This window comes from Myotis lucifugus, unplaced genomic scaffold (assembly GCF_000147115.1).
Source record: "Myotis lucifugus unplaced genomic scaffold, Myoluc2.0 scaffold_17, whole genome shotgun sequence".
Taxonomy (NCBI): domain Eukaryota; kingdom Metazoa; phylum Chordata; class Mammalia; order Chiroptera; family Vespertilionidae; genus Myotis; species Myotis lucifugus.
The window spans coordinates 9,992,545-10,016,884 of record NW_005871065.1 but is presented as its reverse complement, the minus strand read 5'-3'; the positions used below and the strand labels follow the sequence as shown (position 1 = coordinate 10,016,884).

General features: G+C 39.9%; 1 protein-coding gene across 5 annotated transcripts in view; it reads left to right on the top strand.

The window, feature by feature from the left end:
- The window catches only part of ATP6V1H (ATPase H+ transporting V1 subunit H), a 74,514-nt gene extending 58,834 nt beyond the window's left edge, over window positions 1–15,680 (top strand). For 4 of the 5 annotated variants that reach the window (XM_023750969.1, XM_023750968.1, XM_014452690.2 and 1 more), the window contains one exon: window positions 15,351–15,680. In XM_023750969.1, the coding sequence (XP_023606737.1) occupies window positions 15,351–15,411 (61 nt within the window). In that variant the 3' untranslated portion in view covers window positions 15,412–15,680. Of the gene's footprint in view, window positions 1–534; window positions 626–15,350 lie in introns of all 5 variants that reach the window. The other variant, XR_002828354.1, reaches the window with a different exon arrangement.
- Window positions 15,681–24,340: the final 8,660 nt, after the last annotated feature.

Here is a 24,340-nt window from a genome sequence, read left to right as displayed (position 1 = left end):
TTTCTTGATAATATAGAGATAGATTTATTTCTGGTTTACATAACGTGGAATATAATTATATATGATGTGGACATATTTTTTTACGAGTTTATGATTAATTTCAAAATTATTTCCATAAATTACAAGTCTTCATAGAGTAGCCAGTTTCTCCCCTTCTCCTTGACATCTGCATTTGCATGGAATAATGGATTACAAATAACCCTAACTGATTTGGTGGGGGAATAATGGGAGTGAGCAGAATAGAGTTGCTAGGGGACAGTTGGCACACACTGGCGCCTCTTCAGTCCAGGAGGCCTGGAGCAGGTCATTCCTCCTCACAGCCCTCCTAAATGACATGCACAGCTCTCTGATCTTCCTGTACCCACTGTGCATTTCTGGCACACCCTTTGTTCTTTAGCAGTGCTGGATTTTTATATTCATAAGTTGGGCAGAATATATATACAATGACAACTTATTCTAGAGAACTTTTATATATACCCTCAGTTTAGCCTTTCTAATTTAACATCATAAAATGTCACCATTTTTCTCCTACAGAATGATTTTATATGTAATCAGCTTGTAATTCAGAAGCAGCAATATGTGCATATGGACAGCTCAAGACTTCAGGAAAGAAACACTGAATTTTGTAGGTAGAGGATCTCATGTAGAACTTGCTATTTGTTTCTGGGTTCTTTTTCACCCTTATTTCAAGCAGAATAATAAGTGCTAAGAGTATTACCCTCTTTAGATATTTTATGTGTAGGTAAATAATGTAACAGAAGAACTCACCAAGCCAAGGGTATGCATGATACTGCTTTGCTCTCTGAAGTTATATCTGCTTAGGATATTTGAGTTACTCTGTTAGTACACGGTCATAAATACAGTGATTAAAATAGTTACTTATGAACTGAATTGAAGAAAAAAAACCCTAATGTAAGTTTTAACCTTTTAGTGCTAAAATACTCCATATGATTTTAAATAAACATATAAATCACTTCTAGATTTAACATTTTCCAGAATTAATTTGGAAAATTGAATTCTCTCTTTGAGTACCTGGAATTTCCCACTTTATTCTTATGACATTTTTAGTGATAGAACCTTTGAAAATGTCTTTAAGGGCATATATTTTAATTATTATTATTTTTAAGATATATTTTTATTGATTTTAGAGAGGAAGGGAAAGGTAGAGAGATATAGAAACATTAATGATGAGAGAGAATCATTAATCTGCTGTCTCCTGCATGCCCCCTACTGGGGACCAAGCCTACAACCTGGGCATGTGCTCTTGACCGGAATCAAACCCAGGACTCTTCAGTCTATCCACGAAGCCAAACCAGCTATGGTGAAAGTACTTCCTTTTTTTTTTTAAATCCTCACGTGAGGATATTTTTCCATTGATTTTTAGAGAGAGTGGAAGAGAGGGAAACATCAATGTGAGAGAAACATATCAATTGGGCCTCCTGCACAAGCCCCAACCAGGGGAGGAGCCTGCAACCAAGGTATGAGCCCTTGACCGAAATCAAACCTTGGACCCTTTGGTCTGCAGTCCGATGCTCTAGCCACTGAGCCAAACCGGCTAGGACTTGATTATTTAATTAAAAAAAAATACAATATAATAAATTAAAAAGCTATTAAACGGTTACAAAAAACCTACCACTACCAACAAAAAAAAGCCACACACAAATATAACATGATTTAAAAAAATATATTAAAACCAATTCCAAGTGAAAAGGAATTCTTAAAGCTGTTGTCTCACTATTAGTCAAGCAACTCCAGGTCTCCCAGTCTAAAGTTGCTTCTACTTTGCTAGTTGGAGATGTTTTGAGGTTGTACTAACTTCTTATTTTTCTGGACACTGTGTATCACTTGGTTACAATTGATTTGGAAATGCCAGCATAACATAAACCTTAGATCAGCGGTTCTCAAGCTGTGGGTCACAAAGCGGTTCTCAACCTGTGGGTCACAACCCCTTTGGGGGTCGAATGACCCTTTCACAGGGGTTGCCTAAGACCATCGGAAAACACATATATAATTACATATTGTTTTTGTAATTAATCACTATGCTTTAATTATGTTCAATTTGTAACAATGAAATTGGGGGTCACCACAACATGAACAACTGTATTAAAGGGTCGCGGCATTAGGAAGGTTGAGAACCACTGCCTTAGATTATGGTAGAGTACCAGCCTAAATAAACATTGGAGGAGGTGGATAATGAACATTTCTATAGTAAAGAAAATAAAACCACTGATGGATAATAGAATCTTTGATAAATAAAATACCAAATTCAGATTTCAGACATTGGTGCATGTGACTAAGGTATAAGTATCTGTGGATCAAGTTCATGTTGTGGTTTTGTTTGATTAGGATCGGCTTCTTAGATGTACAGATACCTGAATTGGGTTTTGCATAGTTGAAAATAGTTAAAATATAGTCATGGATAAAAGTCTTCCTGAACGGCAACAGCAGCAGCAGCTTTCCATGGCCATTTTGCTCCTTACCTGTAGCCATTGTTTTGCTTCTAAGCAAATTTGGTATTTCTCTACCATGCTGTTCCCTGAGGCATACTTGGGGGCCTTATGGGTGTACAGTTGCTGGTAGTCCTTCCCCATGTACGGTCAAAGTTCTTTATAAGATCCTTGTTGGGCTTAGCTTTGGTATTCAGATGGCATTGCTGTGCAGCTAGCCCATCTTCTGTCTCGTCTCTATTTTCATTGTCAGTGTTTATTGCTTACTGTCCCGGTTATTCTTTTTCTTCTTCACCCCAAGTTCTTGCCATTTCTATCTGATTTCAGCTACCACGTCTGAAGTTGGCTGAATTACTTAATTTAAAAAAATCCCTTTTGTTCCTACCACACCCTGGCTTTTGTGCAGAAAAGCAGGCTATATGTAGCTCTTGCCCAGCAATCAGACACTCCTTTCTGCACTGGGAACTAATGGATTGGCCCCAGTAGGTTGATTGCCCGGCTGTCCCTTCTTTTTGCTTCATTTAATCACGGCCTACTGCTCCTGGATCTTTGTCGATGGAAAGAGGTGCCTTTCCACCTCCATTTCCTGACTTTAGTTAGAGTGATGATTCTGTTGCCACTGACAGGGAAAGTGACATTTCATCGATGTTAAGAAAATGACTTCTAAGGAAAACTTTGCCTGACTCCTAAGACTTAAGCATCTTCCCCATTTGTTTTTTAAGGAGTAGACAGAATATGAGTTATAAGTATTTTCATAAGGTAAATATAGCTTTCTTCATAGCCTTTAAATTTTACAGATTAAATTAACACTATTTGCTTATTTTATTTCGGTGTCTTGGCTTTTTAAGTGATGTGGGTGATTTCTCTATCAGTTAATCCCTTTGCTTGTTATGCCCATTTAATGGTGAAGTCAAGAAAATGATTCCTATAACTTATATTAAATATAGTAGTTTAAAACATTTTAAAATCTATATTAAATATCTATTTAAAAGTTTTTGGTTTTTTTTATAAGCAATGATATATGACCTGGCAATTTTAAGATCTTTTTTTCCTTCCCCAAGTACCTTTATTTGGAATTATTTGTTTTATTATCATCACATCTTTTTATCATTTGTAGTCTCTTTGAAGTAATGTTTCTCATACCTCTCTTATTTTTTTAATGCTTTAGAATTTCTAGTATACAGAAGTTATTTGTTGGGTGATAGCAGAATATGTTAGTTGTTTGGGCCTCTCTGTTCTTTAAATAATATACTGAACTTCCTCTCGGTAGCATGGTAAAATAGTATCTACTCAGAATTTGGTAGCATGGTTTACTTTAACCTTGTTGATTTATTATCTCTATAGAAAAAAAATTTAAGTACCTTGGATTTAAATTATTAAATATATACTTTTTAAAAGTTGGAGCTATAAGAATAGTCTTTTTTTTTTTTTATTGATTTCAGAGAGGAAGGTAGAGAAACATCAATGAGAGAGAATCATTGAGTGGCTGCTTCCTGCACGCCCCCTTGTGGGGATCTAGCCTGCAACCCGGGCATGTGTTCTTGACCAGAATTGAACCCAGGACTCTTCAGTCCGCAGGCCAACGCTCTATCCACTGAGCCAAACAGGCTAGGGCTAAGATTAGTCTTTTTATGTTTGACAAATACGAACCATTTAGTTTCCTGAAACTTTAGAACAGGAAATTGAGCCTCCAATTTGGAGAAAATTTCTAGTAGAAATTATTTTGTCTTAAAATCATGTTAAATTAGAGAAAATAGAAATTGTAGGTAAATAAACAGATTGATTATTATATATAAAAGAAAATGTAAAGGTTTTTCTACAGAATAAAATATTAACCGTTACTGAAAGTGTTCTCATTTGTGGAAAAATAGGTAACTTTTTTGTTGCTTTTTTAAACTTGAATTATCTTTGGCATAGTTTTGAGTATAAGTTGTGGTCTAAAATGTTTAAAACATTTTGTTTTAATCTACGTTTTGCTAATTAAAAGTTTTACCTTGTTTTCCCTCCACTGATAAATAATTTCTTGTCAGTGATGAGTGCTTTTTAGACCAAGTTCATATATTTTGCTTTTAGATACATCATCAACATTTAATTTGAAACATAGATCTCTTTCCAAAGGACCATATAAAAGCAAATCATCTCATTCTACCTGTTTATTTGTTTTGTTTTTTACTCTCCTGTTTATTTGCTTAAACTAGTCTTGGATGATTAGTCTCTCAGTGGGATAAATAATTTTATCATCTGTTCATAATTTACTTTGACCTTGCTGGCTATTTTCTTGCTGCTCAAGATTTTCTATGTTGTTTGTCATTAAACTTTATTTTGTTAGTTTTGGACTGATATCTCAGCCTTTCTACTTATCTGCATGGATAAGAATTAGAAAAAACAGGCCACAGATAATAGATGAGCTGTCAGGTGGAAATTATGTTAGGACTGCTGGATACTGAGGAACTTTCAGAATTATAATATTTGAAAAAAATCGGAGTTCTACTGCCATCTGTTTGGATTTATTTAAGTTTGTAGTAAGCTGTTACCTAGCATATTTTAAATGCCACGTGATTGACAGATACATATACTTGCATTAAAACCAGTGTATATCTAGTATCCTATATAATAAAGAGCTAATATGCTAATTAGACCAAAGGGCAGAACGACTGTCTGGATGACCTTCTGGACGAAGCTGGGGCTGCGAGGACCGAGCCCGTTGCACAAATTTTGTGCATCAGGCCTCTAGTAGTATAGATAATACGTTTATTCAAGAGAAGAAATGATTGGTAGGATAGTTTCAGCTAACAATATAACAGCTTTAACTGCTGGTACCTTTGTTTCTCCTGGTGTTTCAGTACATTTCCCCATAGGAGAAAAATGTATCCTTTCTCAGGTTCTAACTTCCCTGTAGGACTCTTCAACTACTTTTCATTTGACAGTTATCAAGCTCCTAGAATATGCCAGGCACTGAGCTAAGAACTGGAGAAAGATAAATTAGACACCCTCTCCTCCCTCATTTAAGAGTCTTATATTCTAAGTATAATTCTAGAAAAAGGAGCCAATCATAAGCCTTAAATATGGGCTTTGCTTACATACTATCTTTGTAACTAATCCTGTATAATATCAGTGGACCAATTGCTATGACATGCACTGACCACCAGGGGACAGATGATCTGACTGGTAGGTTAGCTTGCTGCTGGGGTCTGGCTGATTGGAACTGAGCGAGATGGGCTGGACACGCCCTGGAGCCCTCCTGCAGTCCCTCCCTGGCTGGCCAATCTTCCACATCCCTCCCTGGCCCCAGTCGTGCACCGGCGGGGTCCCTCGGCCTGGCCTGTGCCCTCTCGCAATCCAGGAGGGACCCCTTGGGGAATGTCGGAGAGCCGGTTTTGGCCTGATCCCGCAGTCCAGGCTGACGGACCCCACTGGTCACAAATTCGTGCACCTGGCCTCTAGTATAAAATAAACTCTGTTCTTAAAAGTCCTTATAACAACACAGGCATTTCTCCCACATTGCACTTGTGAAACTAGATTTGTATGTAATGCAGTCATTTAGGGGTCATACTCTGCCTTGTAGATTGCTTTGGGTTGTAACCACTTGCTGATCAGGAATCAGCATTCAAAAGAAAAGGAGGGACTTCTGGTTTCCAGTTCTGCATATAAGGAGCTTGGAAGTCACTACTCCATTGTAACAAGTAAAAAGCTGAACAGACTGAAAAATCAACAACTCTTCTTGGATCCATAAGAGAGGGAAGACACAAGGTAAACCACTGTCCTATGAAATTGGAGAGTCAGACAGGTGAATATAGGGAGTCAAGGTTTATTGGAGCAGAGACTCACAAGCAGAAACTAATGTGGGAACTAGTGCCTGGATAGGAAAACCTGAACTGTAATTTACAAAACTCAGGAGGCTCAGTGTGGACAAATCTGAGACTTAAAAACTCCAAGGGGACAAGTTATAGGGGGTCTCCATCATAGAGTGAGATTTAGCTCCAGAAGCTAGACCAGGTCCTCACAATAAATATTGGAGGAAAATCTCTTCGGCTTCTGGCAGGGGGTAGGGAAAAGGAGCCATTTTGAAATATACCAGGGCACTTTGTTGTTCTTAACAAGGTACTTATTTTTAGTGAAATAAATGACAACAATGTCACTCTCAGACCACAATGAAATTAAACTAGAAATAAATACAGAAAGGTAACTGGAAAATCCCAAAACATGTGGGGATTAAAGAATACACTTTTAAGTAGCACATGGGTCAAAGAAGAAATTTCAAGAAAAAATATTTTAATTAAATGAAAATGAAAGCACAATTTTTCATTTTGTGGGGGTAGGGTGAAAGCAGTGCTTAGAGGGAAATTTATAGCATTGAATGCATATCTTAGTAAAGAAGAAAGCCTGAAAATCAATAAATTTTCAGTGTCGGAAATGAGAAAAAGAAGAGCAAATTACATTCACGTAAGCAATAGAAAATAAGAAATCAAAGTGAAAATGGGAAATCAATAGAGAACATCAATGAAACTAAAAGTTGGTTCTTTGAAAAAGTCAATAATATAAGCCTCAAGCCAGGCTAACTAAGGGGAAAAAAGAAGACACAAATTCCTAATATCAATCATGAAAGGGGGGACATCACTACTAATCCCATGGAAATGGAAAGGATAGGAAAGAAATACTATGACTAACTATGCCTACAAATATGATATCATAGATAAAATGGACTGATTCCTTGAAAGAAAATATCTGCCTGTTCAGATTGTCTATATCTTGCTGTGTGAGTTTTGGCAGGTTGTGAATATGACAAATTGATCCTAAACTTTATATGGAGAGGTAAAAGTCATAGCATAGTCAACTCAACATTAAAAGAGAAGAACAAAGTTGGAGGGCTGACATTACCTTATTTGAGATGAACTACAAAGTTACAGAAATCAAGATAGTGTGGTATTGGTGAAAGAATAGACAAATAGATCAGTGGAACAGAATAGAAAGCCCAGACATAGAACCCCATAAACAAAGCCTTCTGATCTTTGACAAAGGCAATTTTATTGCCAAGGCAATACAGTGGAACAAAGATAGCTTCCTCAATAAATGGTGCTAGAACAACTGGACAGCCACATGCAAAAATGAATCAGACACAGACTTCACATTATTCACAAAAAAAACTCCAAATGGAATGTAGATCTAAATGTAAAGTGCAAAACTATAAAACTCCTAGTAGGTAATATAGGAAAAAACCTGGATGGCCTTGGTTATGGTATGTCTTCTTAGATAGATACGCCAAAGGTTTGATTCATGAAAGAAATAATTGTGAGGTTTAAAAATGTCTGTTCTGTGAAGACTGTTTGGTAGTTTCTTACAAAACTTACCCTTACCATATGACCCAGCATTTGTGTGCCTTGGTATATACCCACAGGAGTTGAAAACCTACATCCACACAAAACCTGCACAAAGCTATTTATACCAGCTTTATTCATATTGCCAAACTTGGAAACTACCAAGATGACCTTCAGTAGTTGAATGGATAAACAAACTGTGGTACAGTTTACTGTGGTAATTTATCTTTCTCCAGTTCTTAGCTCTGTGCCTGAGCTATCAAGACATCAAAAGGCATGGAGGAACCATAAATGTATACTACTAAGTGAAAGAAGCCAATCTCGAAAGGCTACCTACTGTATGATTCCAACTGTCTGACATCTGGAAAAGGCAAAACTATGGAGACAAAAAAAAAATTTGGGAAGGGGTGTTGGGGGAGGGATGAACAGTTGGAGCACAGAGGATTTTTAGGCCAGTGAAAATACTCTGTATAATATTATAATGACGGATGGATGTCATTTTACATTTGTCCAATTCCATAGACTGAACAACACCAAGAGTGAACCCTAGTAACTCCAAATGGACCGTCGACCTAAATGTAAAATGCAAAACTAAATGGGTTTGACGATTATGATGTGTCAATGTAGGTTCATCTTTGATAACCAATGTACCACTGTTGTGGGGCATGTTGATAAATAGGGGAGGCTATGCATGTGTGGGGGCTGCTATATATAAGAAACCTCTGTACCCTTCTCTCAATTTTGTGAACCTAAACTGCTCTAAAAAATAAAGTCTTCAAATATAAAAGACAAATGAAAGGAAAGGGGCATTTGCTGCCTACCCTGATGCTTTGAGTGGCTCACCACTTCACATATCATAACTGCATGTTAGAAAAATGATAACGTGTGTAAGACACTGCTGACCTATCATTAAGCTGGTAGTGACAGGTATGGGATGATTTTTGAACATAGCAAGAGATAAAGAAACTCTGGATTTGGCTGTTTGATATTTAGATTTTATAGCTATTTTAAAAAGATTTGATTACTGGAATTCCTATAGGAGAAATAACTTTGTTATTGCAAATTTTGCCTAAATTGCTTTTATAGACGTCTCAGTAGACACTGATGCAATTGTTTTTAAAATGTACACCCGCCCCCCTCCCGCTTTAGGACCAAAACTCACATAAATAGACTATATTTTTAGAATCACTGACTTCTTTGTTTTTGTTTTTTTGTTTCCATGATCACTCTTGAGGGGCACTGCTAATCTGTTCATCTTTGAATTTAGCTATTGTTAGAAAATGAAGTGGCAATCCTGCAGCTGTTAAAGACAGATTTTCCAAATGAATGTACGTAGGGTTTTAGGATATTTATTCTCTGTGCGTTTTCAGCCCTAAGGCATAGATAGGATAATGCCTTACTTTGCTTTTCATGGTGGGGGGAGGGGATTGCTAGCTAAGTGACTCTTCGGAGACACAAAAGGTGCCGCCATGGGAAAGGGTCTCGCTGTGGGGATGTCCAGGTCTTCAGCTCTTACAGGATCTCTCCCCAGTGACAGAAAGGAGGTGCCATTTAAATGTACACTTGAGCTCCTATGAAAGCTCTGTCAGCATGCTTTAGAGTGAGTGATACTGGAGAGAATGATGTTGCAAGGAGAAAGAACCCTGGGGTGCAGAAATTGAAGAGGTTTGTTTATTTAAATCATAGGCTATTAGTGAAGGTGACCATTTGTTTTTTAAAAAAGAAATGAAGTGGCTAGTGATTATGAAAATATATTTGAGAAAATAAATTAAGGACTCACATTGTGATGTTGTTAAGCTCTTTTCTCTTATATCTGGACAACAATATATCTTCAGCCAGTGAGAGATAGAATGTACTATGCAGGAGTATTATATAGTGATTAAAACTCTGAGTTTTAGAATTAGACAGATTTGAGTACAAATATCCTCCCTGCCACTAACTAGATGTCCCAACATTGCAACATGTCATTTATCATTAAACTCCAGTTCCTTATCTATAAAATGGGGCTCCTCTGTGCCTTTTATGAATATTCTTGTGAAGAGCAATTGAGAACATGTGTATCAAGCAGTTAGTGCTGCAACGCTTAGTCAATAGCAGGCACTAAGAAATAGTGCATGTTGTGACGTTGATCACTGCTTTCCCAGGCTGAGATTTTAAAGTACTGAGGAGACGATGTGACTACATGTACTTACTTTTGGAATTTAAATGTTTCTGTAAATTAGATGCAGATGAGAGAGCACTGTGATTTTTACATGATTCAGTCATTACATAGGAAAATCAGTTCATAAAACAAAATTTGATTTGTTTGTATATAATATTCAAAATCATGATAACAGTTGGAAGGATAACTCAATCTGTAACTACAGTGAGTTTGCATTAAAAAAATATGACTGTATAAAATAGTTGTTTTATTTTTGCTCTTTACCAAATAGAAATCTGTATTGTAAACTACAGTAAAGTCCATATTTTCTAAGATGAATTGTTTTTATACATTCAGAGGAATATTTCATTAATGATTAATATTACTCCTACTTGTTTTCCAAAACAAGATAAGTAAAGGTTAAGAGAACGATAATTATGACTCAGTTGTACTTTTAATAATTATGATAAGCTCAAAAAGACATGGGATATAGAATTCTAGGTTCATTATAAGTTTAGTTATGAAAATTTGCACACACTGAAAGACTAGAGAAAATAATACAAAACTGATAGTAACAGTAGATTTTCTACTAAGCTTCTTGGCAGCCAAGGCAAAAAGGAAAAACGGGGAACTGTAGTTTTTGTAGATTAATATGTTGGTGAATTTTCAGGAGAAAATTCACTTTTTTCTTGCCACTAAATTATGTAGGTGAAGTTACCATGTGGTTTCTGGCACTAAATTATTTAGCTGAAGTTACCATGTGTTTCAATTATATAGGTGAAGTTTGTATGTTGAATGGGTAACACAGTGTCTTCAACCACAGTTTTAAAGAAAGAATAACCATTTTTGACCTTATAAACAACCATAAATATAGTGAAGTTTGGCAATTAATTATAATGTGTCCCAAAATTCACGCAAGAAGTAATTTTGATAGAAAACACAGGTTTATAATTAAAAATTGTAAATTTTTTTATTAATTCATAAAGTATACAGTATAGGGTTATGTGTGGAATAGCACATCGGGTAAATGGCCTCCACGGCTTTGCTGGCACATACGCAAAGCCGTGGTCTTCATTGTCCCTGCTCCTGGGCCATAATTGGTACTTGGTAATGCTTATCAAATTGAAGGGATTGAAATCAAAGGGCAACAAATATTAGAATCTGATTCAATAAACCAAGTAAAATTAGGCTTTTATTTTTGTTGTTGTTGTTGTTAATGCTCATGCAAAATTCAGATCTTGCGTGAATTTTGGGACACCCTATATAATGTGTTGAAGGCCTTTCGTTGTCGTAAGTGCTAATATAGGCCAGGTGTAAATGCTTCCTGGGGTCCTTGCTTCTAGCAGAATAGAACCTAGGCACCTAATGTCATCTTCAGACCACCTCTGTCAAGTCTTAGCTTTCTCAGTGGTGCCCGGTAGGAACTGGAAAGCAGTTTGTCAGTATTTTAATAGAAGTGGAAGTATGGAATTTTATGGCCATTGGCAAGAGAATAAAATAGGTATTTCTTAGTCACATGTAAACTCTTTCTTAGGATACAACATAATCTCCTTTGTGAGCTGTTTTGTAGTTGGATTTTTCAGACTGCTTTTTTTTTTTTAGTTTCAGAGATAGTGGAATCCCAAGTGATTTTAAGTTATGAATGAAGTCAAAGAAGGGAAAATATTATACTTCTCAAATTTGCTTTGTAAGTAGTAGAAGCAGAGACTTAATGTCAAGCTTCTGTAAATTGCTGGAATAAATTGGGCACTTTATGAGTGAATAAGTTGAATTTTTATTGTTGTATTGATCTGCATGTATAAAGAGGAATACTGAGTAAATTGATTGATTCACTTAAAATAGCTCTTCTTGAGTTCTTTGTTATAGATGCATTATAATCCTTTGAAATAAAATTTATAATAGTTTTTCCTTTATCCTGACAGTAATGTAACATTAACCTGAAGAACTTACTCATATCTGCTTATTATTTTCTACTCTATCAGATAGGAAGTGTCTGTTTCCTGTACCTTCGAGGCTCTTATTGGGCTAGGCAGCCTCACAGCAGAAAGAGAATAAGACCTGAGCCAGGCCCTTTGCTCACTTTGCACCTGAGCAAGTTATTCAAGTTTTCCCAGGCTCCGTTCTCTCCCTGTAACTGGCAGTAACACCCACCTCACAAGGATGCTGTCAAGATGTAGGGTAAAATGTGGATAGACAGGAATCATGTTGTCATGATGGCGTGTAAAGTGTGGAATGCAGCAACCGTTCTGTGTTCCCAGCCCCAGGCACTTGGTGTCAGGACTTCCCACAGAGAATTCAGAGGCAGGCTTGAATCTTGGGAATGTTTTCATTGAATACATGTTGCCATTTGACATCAGAAATGCTGACTGACAACATTTCACCAGCCAAGTTCAAAGAAGTAGATTTCCCCCAAAGCTTTGTATAGGCTAGGTCTCTTTCTGTAATAAATATCTTTTGCAGTTGAGCTCTCTCTGATATTTTAACAACCCACATGCCATAGCAAACATACTAATTTCAAGAAAGCCTGAGGAGGAGATTTGATTCTTTTTTTCCAGGAGTCCTGTCTGGGCTCTTCTCCTATTAGACTTCTGGCATTTTGTGACCTGCAATACCTCACCTTAGGCTCACAAAGTTCCATCTGGGGCCCTTGATGTGCAAGTTCTCAGTTGAACAACTTACATCTATATGTGTCCTTTGCCTTAACCCTAAATTGCATAATCCCGAGCAGATAGGAAAGGAGGCCATGGTTCCTATACACCAGGCACTAGGTCATGAAGAAGTGAATATCACATGGCCGCCTTGTATACAGCAAAGAAATGAGTGTATAGTAGGGCATATTACCCATAATAATTACCTTGACCAGGAAGACAAGGGAGCAGGAGACGGGTGGGGAAGAAGCCATGGCTGGGCATGTTTTCCTATTCTCGGCCAGCACAACTCACCTTCGCTCTGTTTTAATATCCTTCTACTTTGACCCTATGTCTCTTTTATGAAGAAGTCAGTTACCTTCCTTACTTCCAAGTGTCCATGGTTGTCCGCGAAATATCAGTTAAATCTGGTATGGGAAATGAACCACCCTTCATGTCTCTGGAAGAGATGGAGCAGATGCAGCCTTTGGGTGGCATGGTGCCTTTGAGAACACCTTTCAAATGTTTCCTAAGATCACTCTGACATGGGAGAAACATTATTTTTCCTCTATGCCTCTGAGCTCTGAGCTGAGGCACCTGTAATAAAAGACAGATAAACAAGAGAAATATGTATACCTCTTGTACACATGGGAAATACCCAGGAATAAAATGAGTAACTCAAAAAAGATAGATTTAGAATTTAGGCTTAAATTACATCTTAATAGGAAAAAGAGAGGGGGCAGAATAAATAATTTTTAGGAAACATGGTGATAGGTGGGAGGCAGTTTGTGACGAAGTTTGTATGGGTGTGGTGTGGACTTCTAGTCTCTTTTCTTGTGATGAGTCAGTCCTCTCTGGTTGAAGAATCTCCTGAGGAGGGGTTATGACAGTTGAGTCCTTTGTGGAGCACCTGTCTTTTCGCAGATGAGGGGAGTTCAGAGAAAGCCTGCGCCTGCATTTGCTCTTTTCCAGGTGCCTCTGGCTTAAAATGATCAATACACCAAGTGGCGTATGTGGTGGCATGTCCTGCTGCCCTTACAATAAGTAGTCCAACATTCAAAACCGGCATATACAAAGGTCCTCTTGAAATGAAGCATTTCTAATTTCAGCTCAATTCCTTAGGTATATGTAGAAAAGTGTATAAGATCCAGAAGTTTTATAATAAATATTATATTCTCCTTCCCCCTACACATACTGTGCAGTCACTGGCATTTCCTAGTTGCAGGCTTCCCTACAGTGGCAGCATTGATAATAACTATAGAATCCTGCTTTTTCCTGTCTAGTAAAATTTATAGGATGGCTTTCCTTTTGGCCTTTGCATAAATTAGAACTATTTATATATATTTTTGGTTGAAAATAAGATCCCTATTGTCTAAATTATGTCAGGGTAGCTCCTAGCTAACATAAGAATATATTATATGATTTAACGTGATATCCAAATTGATAAGTCAGTGATAAGAACTTTCCTGTAAGGCTTTTTAAAAGATCATTAGCCATTTCCATGTCATACGAAGTTCTAGTTAGTCGCACAGTATTTTAATTCATAGTTCACTTTTGTACATTTCTGGGGGGGGGGGGCAGTCCATGACACCTCACCCACTCTAGTTCGTCTTTTATTCTAATCTTGCTTCACATCTTTGATAACTTTCGACTAAGGCTGTGATATCTGAGGGGAAAGTAGGGCAGTAAAACAACTTAGATCATCCCTCTCCTCTTCCTCTGTACCTCTGTAGAGAAAGGCAGGATCACATTGACTAGTAGATGCTGGTAGCACCCAAAGGTTGTTTCCTGGAGGTCCTTAGACCAGGAGAGGTTGAAAGACCAGTTGAGGAGAGGGGGTGACATGGGCCCCGTGTGCCCACTGCTCGTCCCTGCGCCGGCTGCCTTCACACTCAGTGCCTCCGTTGGCTTCGTGTTAACATGAAGTGTCTTCATCCCACAACTTCTGGAGCCAATGAAGTGGTGGCGCTGGAATGCCAACCCCTATTTCTCTGCTAAAACTCATGCTCTGTTCTTATTAGAGGGGGAAACATGTCGATATTCTCATCCTTATGAGGTAGTTCAAAAACCAGAGTTTGGGCAAGTCACTTGCAGAAAATAGAGTACAGATTATTTTCTGTCCTGGAATTAACAGTGATATCTGTATGTAATGAGAGCGAAGCATGCACACGTTGTGGGTGTATGTGCAGTTTATTTTCTGGAGCAGAGCATCGTGCCCTGTCTGTACAATGAGAATAGTACGTCTCCGCTCTGTGGTTGTTCTGGGGTTCCATGAGCCATCTCGGCAGGTTTGCGCCTGTGCAGGGCAGAGTGCGTGCTCCATAACCAGCAGCTCTACCAGGTGTGGTGACTCTGTATGTTATTTTCGGGGGTTTGTTTTCATGTGCTCTTGTGTTCACCCCCAGATATAGGTACCTGTATTTTCTGACATCAGGGAGTGTGATTTTCATGTATCAGTCCACGGGCATGGAATCATACTTAAGTGGATGTTTCAACTTCTTAGATTGCAGAAGAGGCAGCACCGGTAAACAAGGCTTCCCCCAAAGTGTAAAGTAGACATCCCCCATAAGTAATTACATTGCCTTGTAATCGAAAGCAGAATTACTTGTTCGTGGGTGTAATGACTTGCTTGTGTATTTTAAATAGAGGGTTGGAAATTCATACAGTATAGGCACTTTTGAAATTGGGAAAAGTTTTGTTTTCTAGGACTGGTTTATTAATTTTTAGATATTAAAGCATATGACAGTATATATTGTACTTCGATTTTGAAAGATTCTTTGTCGTTTAAATGCTAATTTACCTTGTTATTTTATTTTTTTAGGGAATATCTTGGTAAACAGCTCCAATCTGAGCAACCTCAGACTACTGCTGCCCGAAGCTAAACCAACCTCCCATGTCACCTGTGATGGCGGAACACCTGGAGTATGAATTTCAGTAGTTAAATAATTTTTCATTTTATTTGTTATTTTCTTCTGCTGTGTAGCTGTTTCCACTGCTGATTTCTAGTAAAAGTGTTTGCCCACTAATCTGTATAAAAGTAAATGCTTTCTGTATACCTAAGGAAAAGATTACTGTTACATATATTGCTTGTATTTCTATATTTATTATTCTCTGGAAATGAATATAGTTATTAAAGGCTTCTCACTCCAAATATGGCTTTCTCTTTACTCTCTCTTACTTGGACTTTAATAAGCTGTGGATCACCGGTAGCTCCAAACAGGTTGCCCAGAGCCAGTCACAGATAGCAGCTGACATTGGCCTGCGCCAGAAGCCTTGTGAAGAGGCCCAGAACCAATATAATCAGTGGCCAGTTCCAGACAGAAAAAGAGCAGGATTCAGTAAGCTCCTCAAGCAGCTTATCCTCAGGGAGATGTTGGCAGGTACCAAACCTGCTGAGGCAAATTCAGCTTCGTGTGATCAACACTGGCATCACAGCTTGCACGCCTGTTGTGTGTTGAGCCTCACTGGCAGCCAGCCTGAGGGTTGATCCCACGCACAAAAGGGCCAATAGCAATCAAGACTCAATTACAACAGGAGGGCCCACAAAACATGCACAAGGGACATTCTTAGAGTACCCAGCTCAGTGGTCAGGGAGACTGCACTGCTGGGTCCCGCAGGTCACCTTCTACATAAGGCTACTCCTACCAAGATGGAGTCATAGCAGATCTTCCTGTTACATAGAAACAAACACAAAGAGGCAACCAGAATGGGGAGACAAATAAGAGCCTTGGAATAGATGGCTTTACAGGTGAATTTTTACCAAACATGCAAAGAAGAACTAATATCCTTGAACTATTCACAAAAATTCAAGAGGAGGGAAGACTTCCAAGCTCATTTTCTAGGTCAGCATTATCGCTAATTCCAAAACCAGATAAAGACATTACAAAGAGAAAATTATAGGCCAAGATCCCTGTTGAACACAGATGCAAATCCCCAAGAAAACATTAGCAAACTGAATCCAGCAATATATTAAAAAGATTATACACTGTGATCAAGGGGGATTTTTTTCTGGGGATGCAAGGTTGTTAAAATATCTGCAATTCAATAAATTGACACACCGTATAAACAAAATGAACGATAAAAAATCACATGACCATATCAATAGATGCAGAAAAAGCATTTGATGAAATCCAGCCATAGTACATTTACACGATGGAATACTATTCCACCATAAAAAGGAAGAATTTTTTACCCTTTGTAACTGCATGGATGCCCCTAGAGAAATGTATGCTAAGTGAAATAAGCCAGTCAGAGAAAGACAAGTACCATATGATCTCACTCATATGTGGAAGCTAATGAACAAACTGAACTAACAGCAAAATAGAGACATACTCATAGGTAGAGAGCCGGCAGACAGCTCCGGTGGGGTGTGTGGTGGGGGTTGAAGGGACTGAGCAAAAAAAAAAAAAAAAAAGAACTCATGGACAGGGACAACAGTGTGGTGACTGCTGCAGGGAGGGAGTGTGGCAGGTGGCGGAGGTTGAAGAGGGTAAATGGGGGATAAATGAAGATTGAAAAAAAAGACTAAAATGAAGAAAATATACATACATACATGCATACATTCCCTGGCAGGGTGAGGGGAGAAAAACTGCAGTGAAAGAAGGAACGAAAATGTTTAGGGAGGTAGCTGGAGGCAGGATTAGTCTTACTTGGTAGAGTGCATGACTCAAACATCTATTTGTTATAGATTGATCTTGAAATAAAGTCCCACTAGAAAAGACAAAATAAAATTAAGAATAGAGTTGCCATATGACCCAGCAATCCCTCTCCTGGTTATCTACCTGAATAACTCGAAAACATGTATTCACAAAGATACTAGTATATGCACCCCTGTGTTCATTGCAGCACTATTCACAGTGGCCAAGACCAGCCCTTCCTGAGTTTTGGCAGGCTTGTGCAGAGACTGCGCCCTTCTGGTCAACCTGAGCATCCCTTTGAAGGAGCAGGACCCACACCGGAAGATGCGCACACGGTGTCTTTTGTGTGGATTAATGCACCGTAGGTCGATGAGAAGATGCTGGGTCAGGTTTGACTGGTGAAACATGGAATAAACTTGGCTGGGGAAAACCAGATTTTTGTCACTTGCAAATACAAAGTTCAGGATGGTTTGGAAAGAGAATGAATTTTGCAGGGACACAGTAGAAAGAGTTCTGAACTCTTCCTTGCCACCAAGGGAGCTTTGTTCCCTGGTCAATCCATCTTTCTGTTTACATGTCTGTCTGCGTATCCCCATCTGAGTCATTGAATTGAGGTTTTTAAATCGTTACTGAGACCTAAGTGCTTCCAAGGCTTTGCAGTGGTTGTGGAGAGGACTGGCTGGCCCCCAGTTTCCCCTGGTTTAAGAGAAGGTGGAGCCCTAACCGGTTTGGCTCAGTGGATAGAGCGTCGGCCTGCGGACTGAAGGGTCCCAGGTTCGATTACGGTCAAGGGCATGTACCTTGGTTGCTGGCACATCCCCAGTAGGGGGTGTGCAGGAGGCAGCTGATCGATGTTTCTCTCTCATCGATGCTTCTAACTCTCTATCCCTCTCCCTTCCTCTCTGTAAAAAGTCAATAAAATATATTTTTTTAAAAAAAGAGAGAAGGTGGAGATTTTGATTTAACTCCTGAATACGGAGCTTTATCCTTTCCCTCATTGGATACACCGTGGCAATACTTCCAGCTCCCTCTCCAGGCGCTCTCCCCATTCCCACGCAATGGAGGAGCCCTGGCCATTAAGTGGGTACTTCATATGCCCATCACGCTGTCCCAAGTGACCAATTCCTATGGTAACTGCTCTCAGGGACCGTGGAGTTGTGTTTCATTCAGACACATGAATTAGTCTCTGCAGTGCAATAGACTCAGGTGTTGATTGATGCTGATACAATATTAGTCTTTATTTTGATACGGAAAAGTAGCACAAATGGCACTAAGGGCTCTCTTATGTCTCTATTCAAGTTCACGCTGGCTTGATTATAGATACTTGAAAATCCACTGTAACATTTGCTACTAGTAGGTAAGTCTGACCCCGCCCCCCCAAATGCTTTTTTTAAAAAAAATATATTGATTTTTTACAGAGAGGAAGGGAGAGGGATAGAAAGTTAGAAACATCGATGAGAGAGAAATATAGATCAGCTGCCTCCTGCACACCCCCTACTGGGTATGTGCCCACAACCAAGGTACATGCCCTTGAACGGAATCGAACCTGGGACCCTTGAGTCCGCAGGCCAATGCTCTATCCACTGAGCCAAACCGGTTAGGGCCCAAATGCTTTTTTAGGCTATTTTTTGCCAGTTTATTTTTCCAGGTGAGGTTTGAATTATTTCTTTAAGTTTCCATCAAGATTTTGATGTGATTTATTTTAATCTATACATTAATGTGAGAAGGCTCTTATAGTACTAACTTTTTTTGATCTGAAAAATAGAATCTCTCTCCATTTAGTCAATGTGTCTAAAGTTATTGTAGCTTCCACAAATTTTGTTAAAGTTTTTTTTCCTACCAGTTCTTTTACTTTAGTAGTTGTGAAAATGATTTTCTCTTATTATACTTTCTAACCATGATTACTAGTACATAGGGACATTATTTCTAAATATATAGAACTCATTGTCCTGTGTCTAGTCACTTTACTATGTAGTTATTAACAATCTTTCAGTCTCATTTATTTTCTGGGTATATAATCACATATCATACAAGTAATGACATTATTTCCTTCTTTCCAATAGCTGTGCAGGTCCCTTCTGTTCCATGTTAGTAATGGAGAGAGCCAGGTTAAATGTAAGCTCTGACTCATACTCTCAGTCAGATATTATGCAATTTTCTTAGGCTTCAGCTTGTTTATCTGTAAAACAGAAATGATAGTACCTGCTTCATGGAGTTGTCAGGGTGAAAGGAGAAAGTGCTTGAGTCTCTCTATAATAAGCTCCTTATTACTTACTAGAGGCCCATTGCAGGAAGATTCCTGCAAGAATAGGGCTTCCTGCGGCTGGAGCGAAGCAGAGAAGAGAGCGAAACCTCCTCCGCCCGGCTGGTTTCCCTCTCGCCTCCCGCCTCCGCCGCCTTGGCTCCGTTCCTGTCTCCGCTGCCTCTACTTTGCTCCCTTCTGTAGCACTTCACTTCCACATTGTCTTCAGTCTTTGCTCCCAGCCGGTATATGCAAATTAACCGCCATCTTGGCTGGGTTAATTTGCATATAGTCGCTCTGATTGGCTGGTGGGCATAGCGAAGGTACGGTCAATTAGCATCTTTGTCTTTTATTGGTGTAGATTGTACTGGTCTGAACTCCCAGGACAGAACTGCTTCAGAGAGTACACTTTGTGGGTCTTAATCTTAAAGGTGACACCCCCAGTGTAATGATCTCATGCAAGATTCAGCTGCTGGTCTGAGACGATCCCTGTGTTAAGGAGAAAGGCTTCTGTTCCTGGCTTACTCCAAGTTTCCCCCTGGTCAGTGGTAGATGTTGAATTTTGCCAACGCCCTTGCGTGGCACCTACTGGGATATTCCATGAAGTTCATATTTGACCCATGGATGTGATCTTCTAAGGTCACCCTCAAATTAATCTTGGATTTCTCAAGGCTAAGATATCCTTGGAGTTCTGGAATAAATAAATCTCACTTAGTCATGGCATATTATTCTTTTAATATGCAAGTAAATTTCATTCATATTTTTCAAATCCTTAATCTTGTTATTTAGTTTAGCAGCAATTCCTCTCAGTTTGACCACCTGACACTAAAACTTTATGTCCTCATCCAAAGGTTGATTAAAGTGTTGACCAGACTATGACCAGGGTTAGAACCTGGAAATGGAATGAAGGAGCCCCAAATTCAATTAGAACCTCAGCTTTCATAGTTGACTTCCATATTGTACAGGTTACTAACTGAAAGCCCAAGGTGAACGGGATCGGAACTTTTGGGCTGCTTGAACAATGTTGGCTGAAAAGTATTTATTGTTGGGTAATGAGGTCCAATCTTACATAGACCTTGCATAGATGGGTCCCTTAAGATGCTTTTGGCTCAAGCAATAGAAAACTTGACTCAAACTAGCTTAAAATCAACGACCCAGTTCCATGTGAGAAGTCAAGGGAGAATCTGTCCCCAGGGGGCGCCCTCAGCTCCATCCTGTGCTGTCCATTTGCTCACCATGGACCTGAGTCCCCAGGCATCACAACGGACTCCTTCATGTGTTGCTTTTTCTAGTAGACATCCTCTCACTTCTCATGGCCAAAAGCCGTGCGCAGCCAATGGCGGGTTAACTGGGATGACCTTGCTTACTTTATAACCACCATCTTGCCCTGAACAAAAGGAGAAGTGAGGAGGCAGATGGGGACACTGGGCTAGCACCCATGTCTGCTGTGCCATGATCGGATAAAGCAGGACTCCAGCTTGCGGGATGTCAGGAAGGGTGACCTACACAGAGCCCTTGGAAGATAGGAAGGAAGGCCTGGAATTGTAATTTACACTATTACGGCATAAGGAACAAGTCACCAGCCCTAACCAGTTTGGCTTAGTGGATAGAGCGTCGGCCTGTGGACATGAAGGGTCCCGGGTTCGATTCCGGTCAAGGGCATGTACCTTGGTTGCAGGCACATCCTCAGTAGGGGGTGTGCAGGAGGCAGCTGATCAATGTTTCTCTCTCATTGATGTTTCTAACTCTCTGTCCCTCTCCCTTCCTCTCTGTAAAAAATCAATAAAATATATTTTTTAAAAAAGGAACAAGTCACCAGAACAACCACTACTTACAGTGAATGCTGATGCGTTCACCTGTCCTTCTCAAGAAGGCCATGCTGTCAGTAATTCAGACAAAATCATTATTTCATATTCATATCTGTAATCATCACTTGGTCCTACATTTATTCAGTATGCACTGTACTTACCTTGGGTGAACAGGCTCACAGGATTTCAAGTCTGAGGCCAAAAGCTGTCAGCCTGATCCTTAAGGCTTTCCAAAAGGGACTCTCTGTCATGAGTTTCTCTATCAGGAAGGGTTGTCCGGGAACCAGTGGGTAAGAAAGTGAAGTGCTGGGTGTGTAAGAAGAATGACCCTAAAAGTGGGAGTTGATCTAGCCATGCCTGAAGCTTATCCTGAAAATGACTGCGGCCCTCCCATGCCTGGCAGCCCTGGAGGCGATGCTGCCGGCCATGGCCTTCTGCCAACGTGCCCTGAGCAATAAGAGCTCCAAGAACATAATGGGGACCGAGAGCACAAGAGAGCCAGTTTCTTTGTTCTGAAAACAGGCAGCTCCAAGGAAGGACTCCATGGATACAGATTCTTGCAGAGCAGCTGGGTAGCCCTGAGGCTGAGGCTTGGCATTTGGCAACCCTACCCTGGACTTTTGGTCTTTTACACGGTGCACTTGTACCGAGGGAAATCTATTCCCGGGCTTTTGGGGAAGGAACTTGACATACACTTCAAGTTAGGTGAATATAATCCACAAACATCAAGATGTTTTACTGGATTAGGCTCTTAACATAATCCCTCCTCCTTACTGCCTTGAATACTATTCTCAAATGTTTGTCTTGTGCCACTGTGGGCAAGGTGACACCCGCCCGCAGGGCTGTGACAGCATGCCCAGGGACATAGTGGGGCAGGGGGTTTAAATAGAAAACAGTCCTTCAAAAAACATTCTTATAGAATGTAAATGTTGGAGCCATATTTACATATAAAGATCTCCTTTTACTAAATGCCATGTTAATAAAAATTGTTTTGAGAGGAAGATGTCTGAGTGAATCTACATATTCAAATTATGCAGTTACTATGCAATTTTTATTGGTGCATTTAAATTTTGAAAGTAAGAAATGTTTCCTAAACTCTGGCGTATCTTGTTTTTTTTCCTGCCAAGTTGCTGCTAAATATAAATGACTATCAAGGAATGAATATTTATCATATGCTAAGCATCATGCTGAGCTCAAACAGAAAACAATCAAACAAGAGTCTAGAACTTACTTCCTAATGCCCATGAACCTAAAATATGTTGTGTTTATCTCACAAAATACCAGGCACATACATAGTTTTTTTCCTAAACAAGATTTACTTCATTTCCCAAAATAAGATGTAGGAAGGAGGCCTTTCATGAGCACCAGTTGAGAACTGGCTGGGTATCTTGCTTAGAGTTCAAGGGAGGTGTTAAAACTGGCACTTGGAGAGCAGCTGGGGGGTGCCCAGCCCACATGGTCTGGGTGAGCCTGGGATTGCCCTGCTCTGGCCAGCAACCGTGAATAACGTGGGCATGGAGTTTGTCAACAGCTGATTTATGGGGGCCATTTCTCTGCCCTGTGTTCTGATATTTGAGGCTGGGTCCAGCATCAGCAGTGGCTTCCTGAGATGGGACTCTAGCTTCAAAAACCTCCACCTCACAGTGCCAAAGTCCAAGTGGCATATAAAGGAAGTGAGAAGGCACAATAGTGTCTTGTAGGAAAACCACACCCCCCTTTGGAGGCTAGTAGCTGAAATGATATGTGGAAAGTTAAGAATCTCCAAAAAGGCAGTGGTAAGTGTAGAACAAAGGCACAGACCAAACAGCTCTTCACAGTTGGGGGCACCCTTTTGATGTCAGATGAAGTGGGGTGTCTTTTCCCACTGGGGGCTGCGGATGGAATCCTTACGATATCGTGAGAAAAAGAATTTTCTGAGACTTGCATGGTGGGATGAGTGATTGCATCCCTGGGTTCCAAAGTCCCATTCCAGTCAGAGAAGAAGCGTAGATGGGGCTTCAGGAAAGCCAGAAACAAAGCCAGTGTCCAGAGTTTTCTTTTCATGTTGGAACTGGGTCCAGTTCAGCATCGGGGTAGTTACAGTCCATTAGTCTATTGTGTGTGTGTGTGGGGGGGGGCAGTCCACATGGCCACGGCCACGTGGGCGAATGCAGGAGAGCGAGCCCTGAGCAATAAAGAGTCCCGAGAACACAAGGGGGACCAAGAGCATAAGGGGAACCAAGAGAGCATAAGAGCACAAGAGAGTGAGTTTCTTTTTCGGGGAATGAAGTACCCCAAATCTTCCCGCCTTTGCAGTGGCCATGCCCATTCTGGTCAATGACCTCTGTTCCGAGGTGTGATTGACAGCAAGCACCTTTGCTAGTCCCCCCAACTTTACTGAGTTTTACAGGACTGAAGTGTTTGTATGCCAAATTGTAAGCTTCGGAGACTTTTGTTTGTGCAGGTCACACTAGTCCCCTGGCGAGTCATTGCTGCTTCTTGTTGGACATCGTGGGTCCACGGCCGGTGCAGAAGTCTGTCTGTGCTGCCCGGGACACTCTGCGTGGGCATTGTGGGGAGCGGTGGCCCACAGACTAATGACAGTCATTTTGGAGGCTGAGGGAAAGAAACAAGGAAGAACAAAAGGGCAAAAGAAATGAAATTGCAAACCAAGAAGATTTGATTCAGAGGCTGTTAAAATCAGTGGCAGAGAAACTGTGAAGGAGTCAGATGTTTGCAATGTTCTGGACTTGGCTGAATTTACCTGCAAGAATAGTTCTGTAGCTGATGGAAGTGCTAGCATATGCTCAACTGATGGCAGGAGTTCAGGTTTTCATAGGTTGGCAAAAATCTACATTGCCATATAGAAAATGTGTATATGTTACACAATTTAAATTTTTTCCCTACCTCCCTTTCTTGAAAACTTATATCTTACCACCCAAGATTTTGCCAGGCAGAGTCTTACAGGAACTTAGCTCAGATGTTGGCAGCGGTTTTGATGTTGTGAGTGTGTGTGTGTGTGTGTGTGTGTGTGCTGACTACACCCAAACTCCTCCTGGCAGGACTGTCTTAACTCATTCTAGAACCCACCTCTCCAGGTGACTGTCCCATGGAAGGTTCTGCCCTCTTTTGTTGATTAAATCAA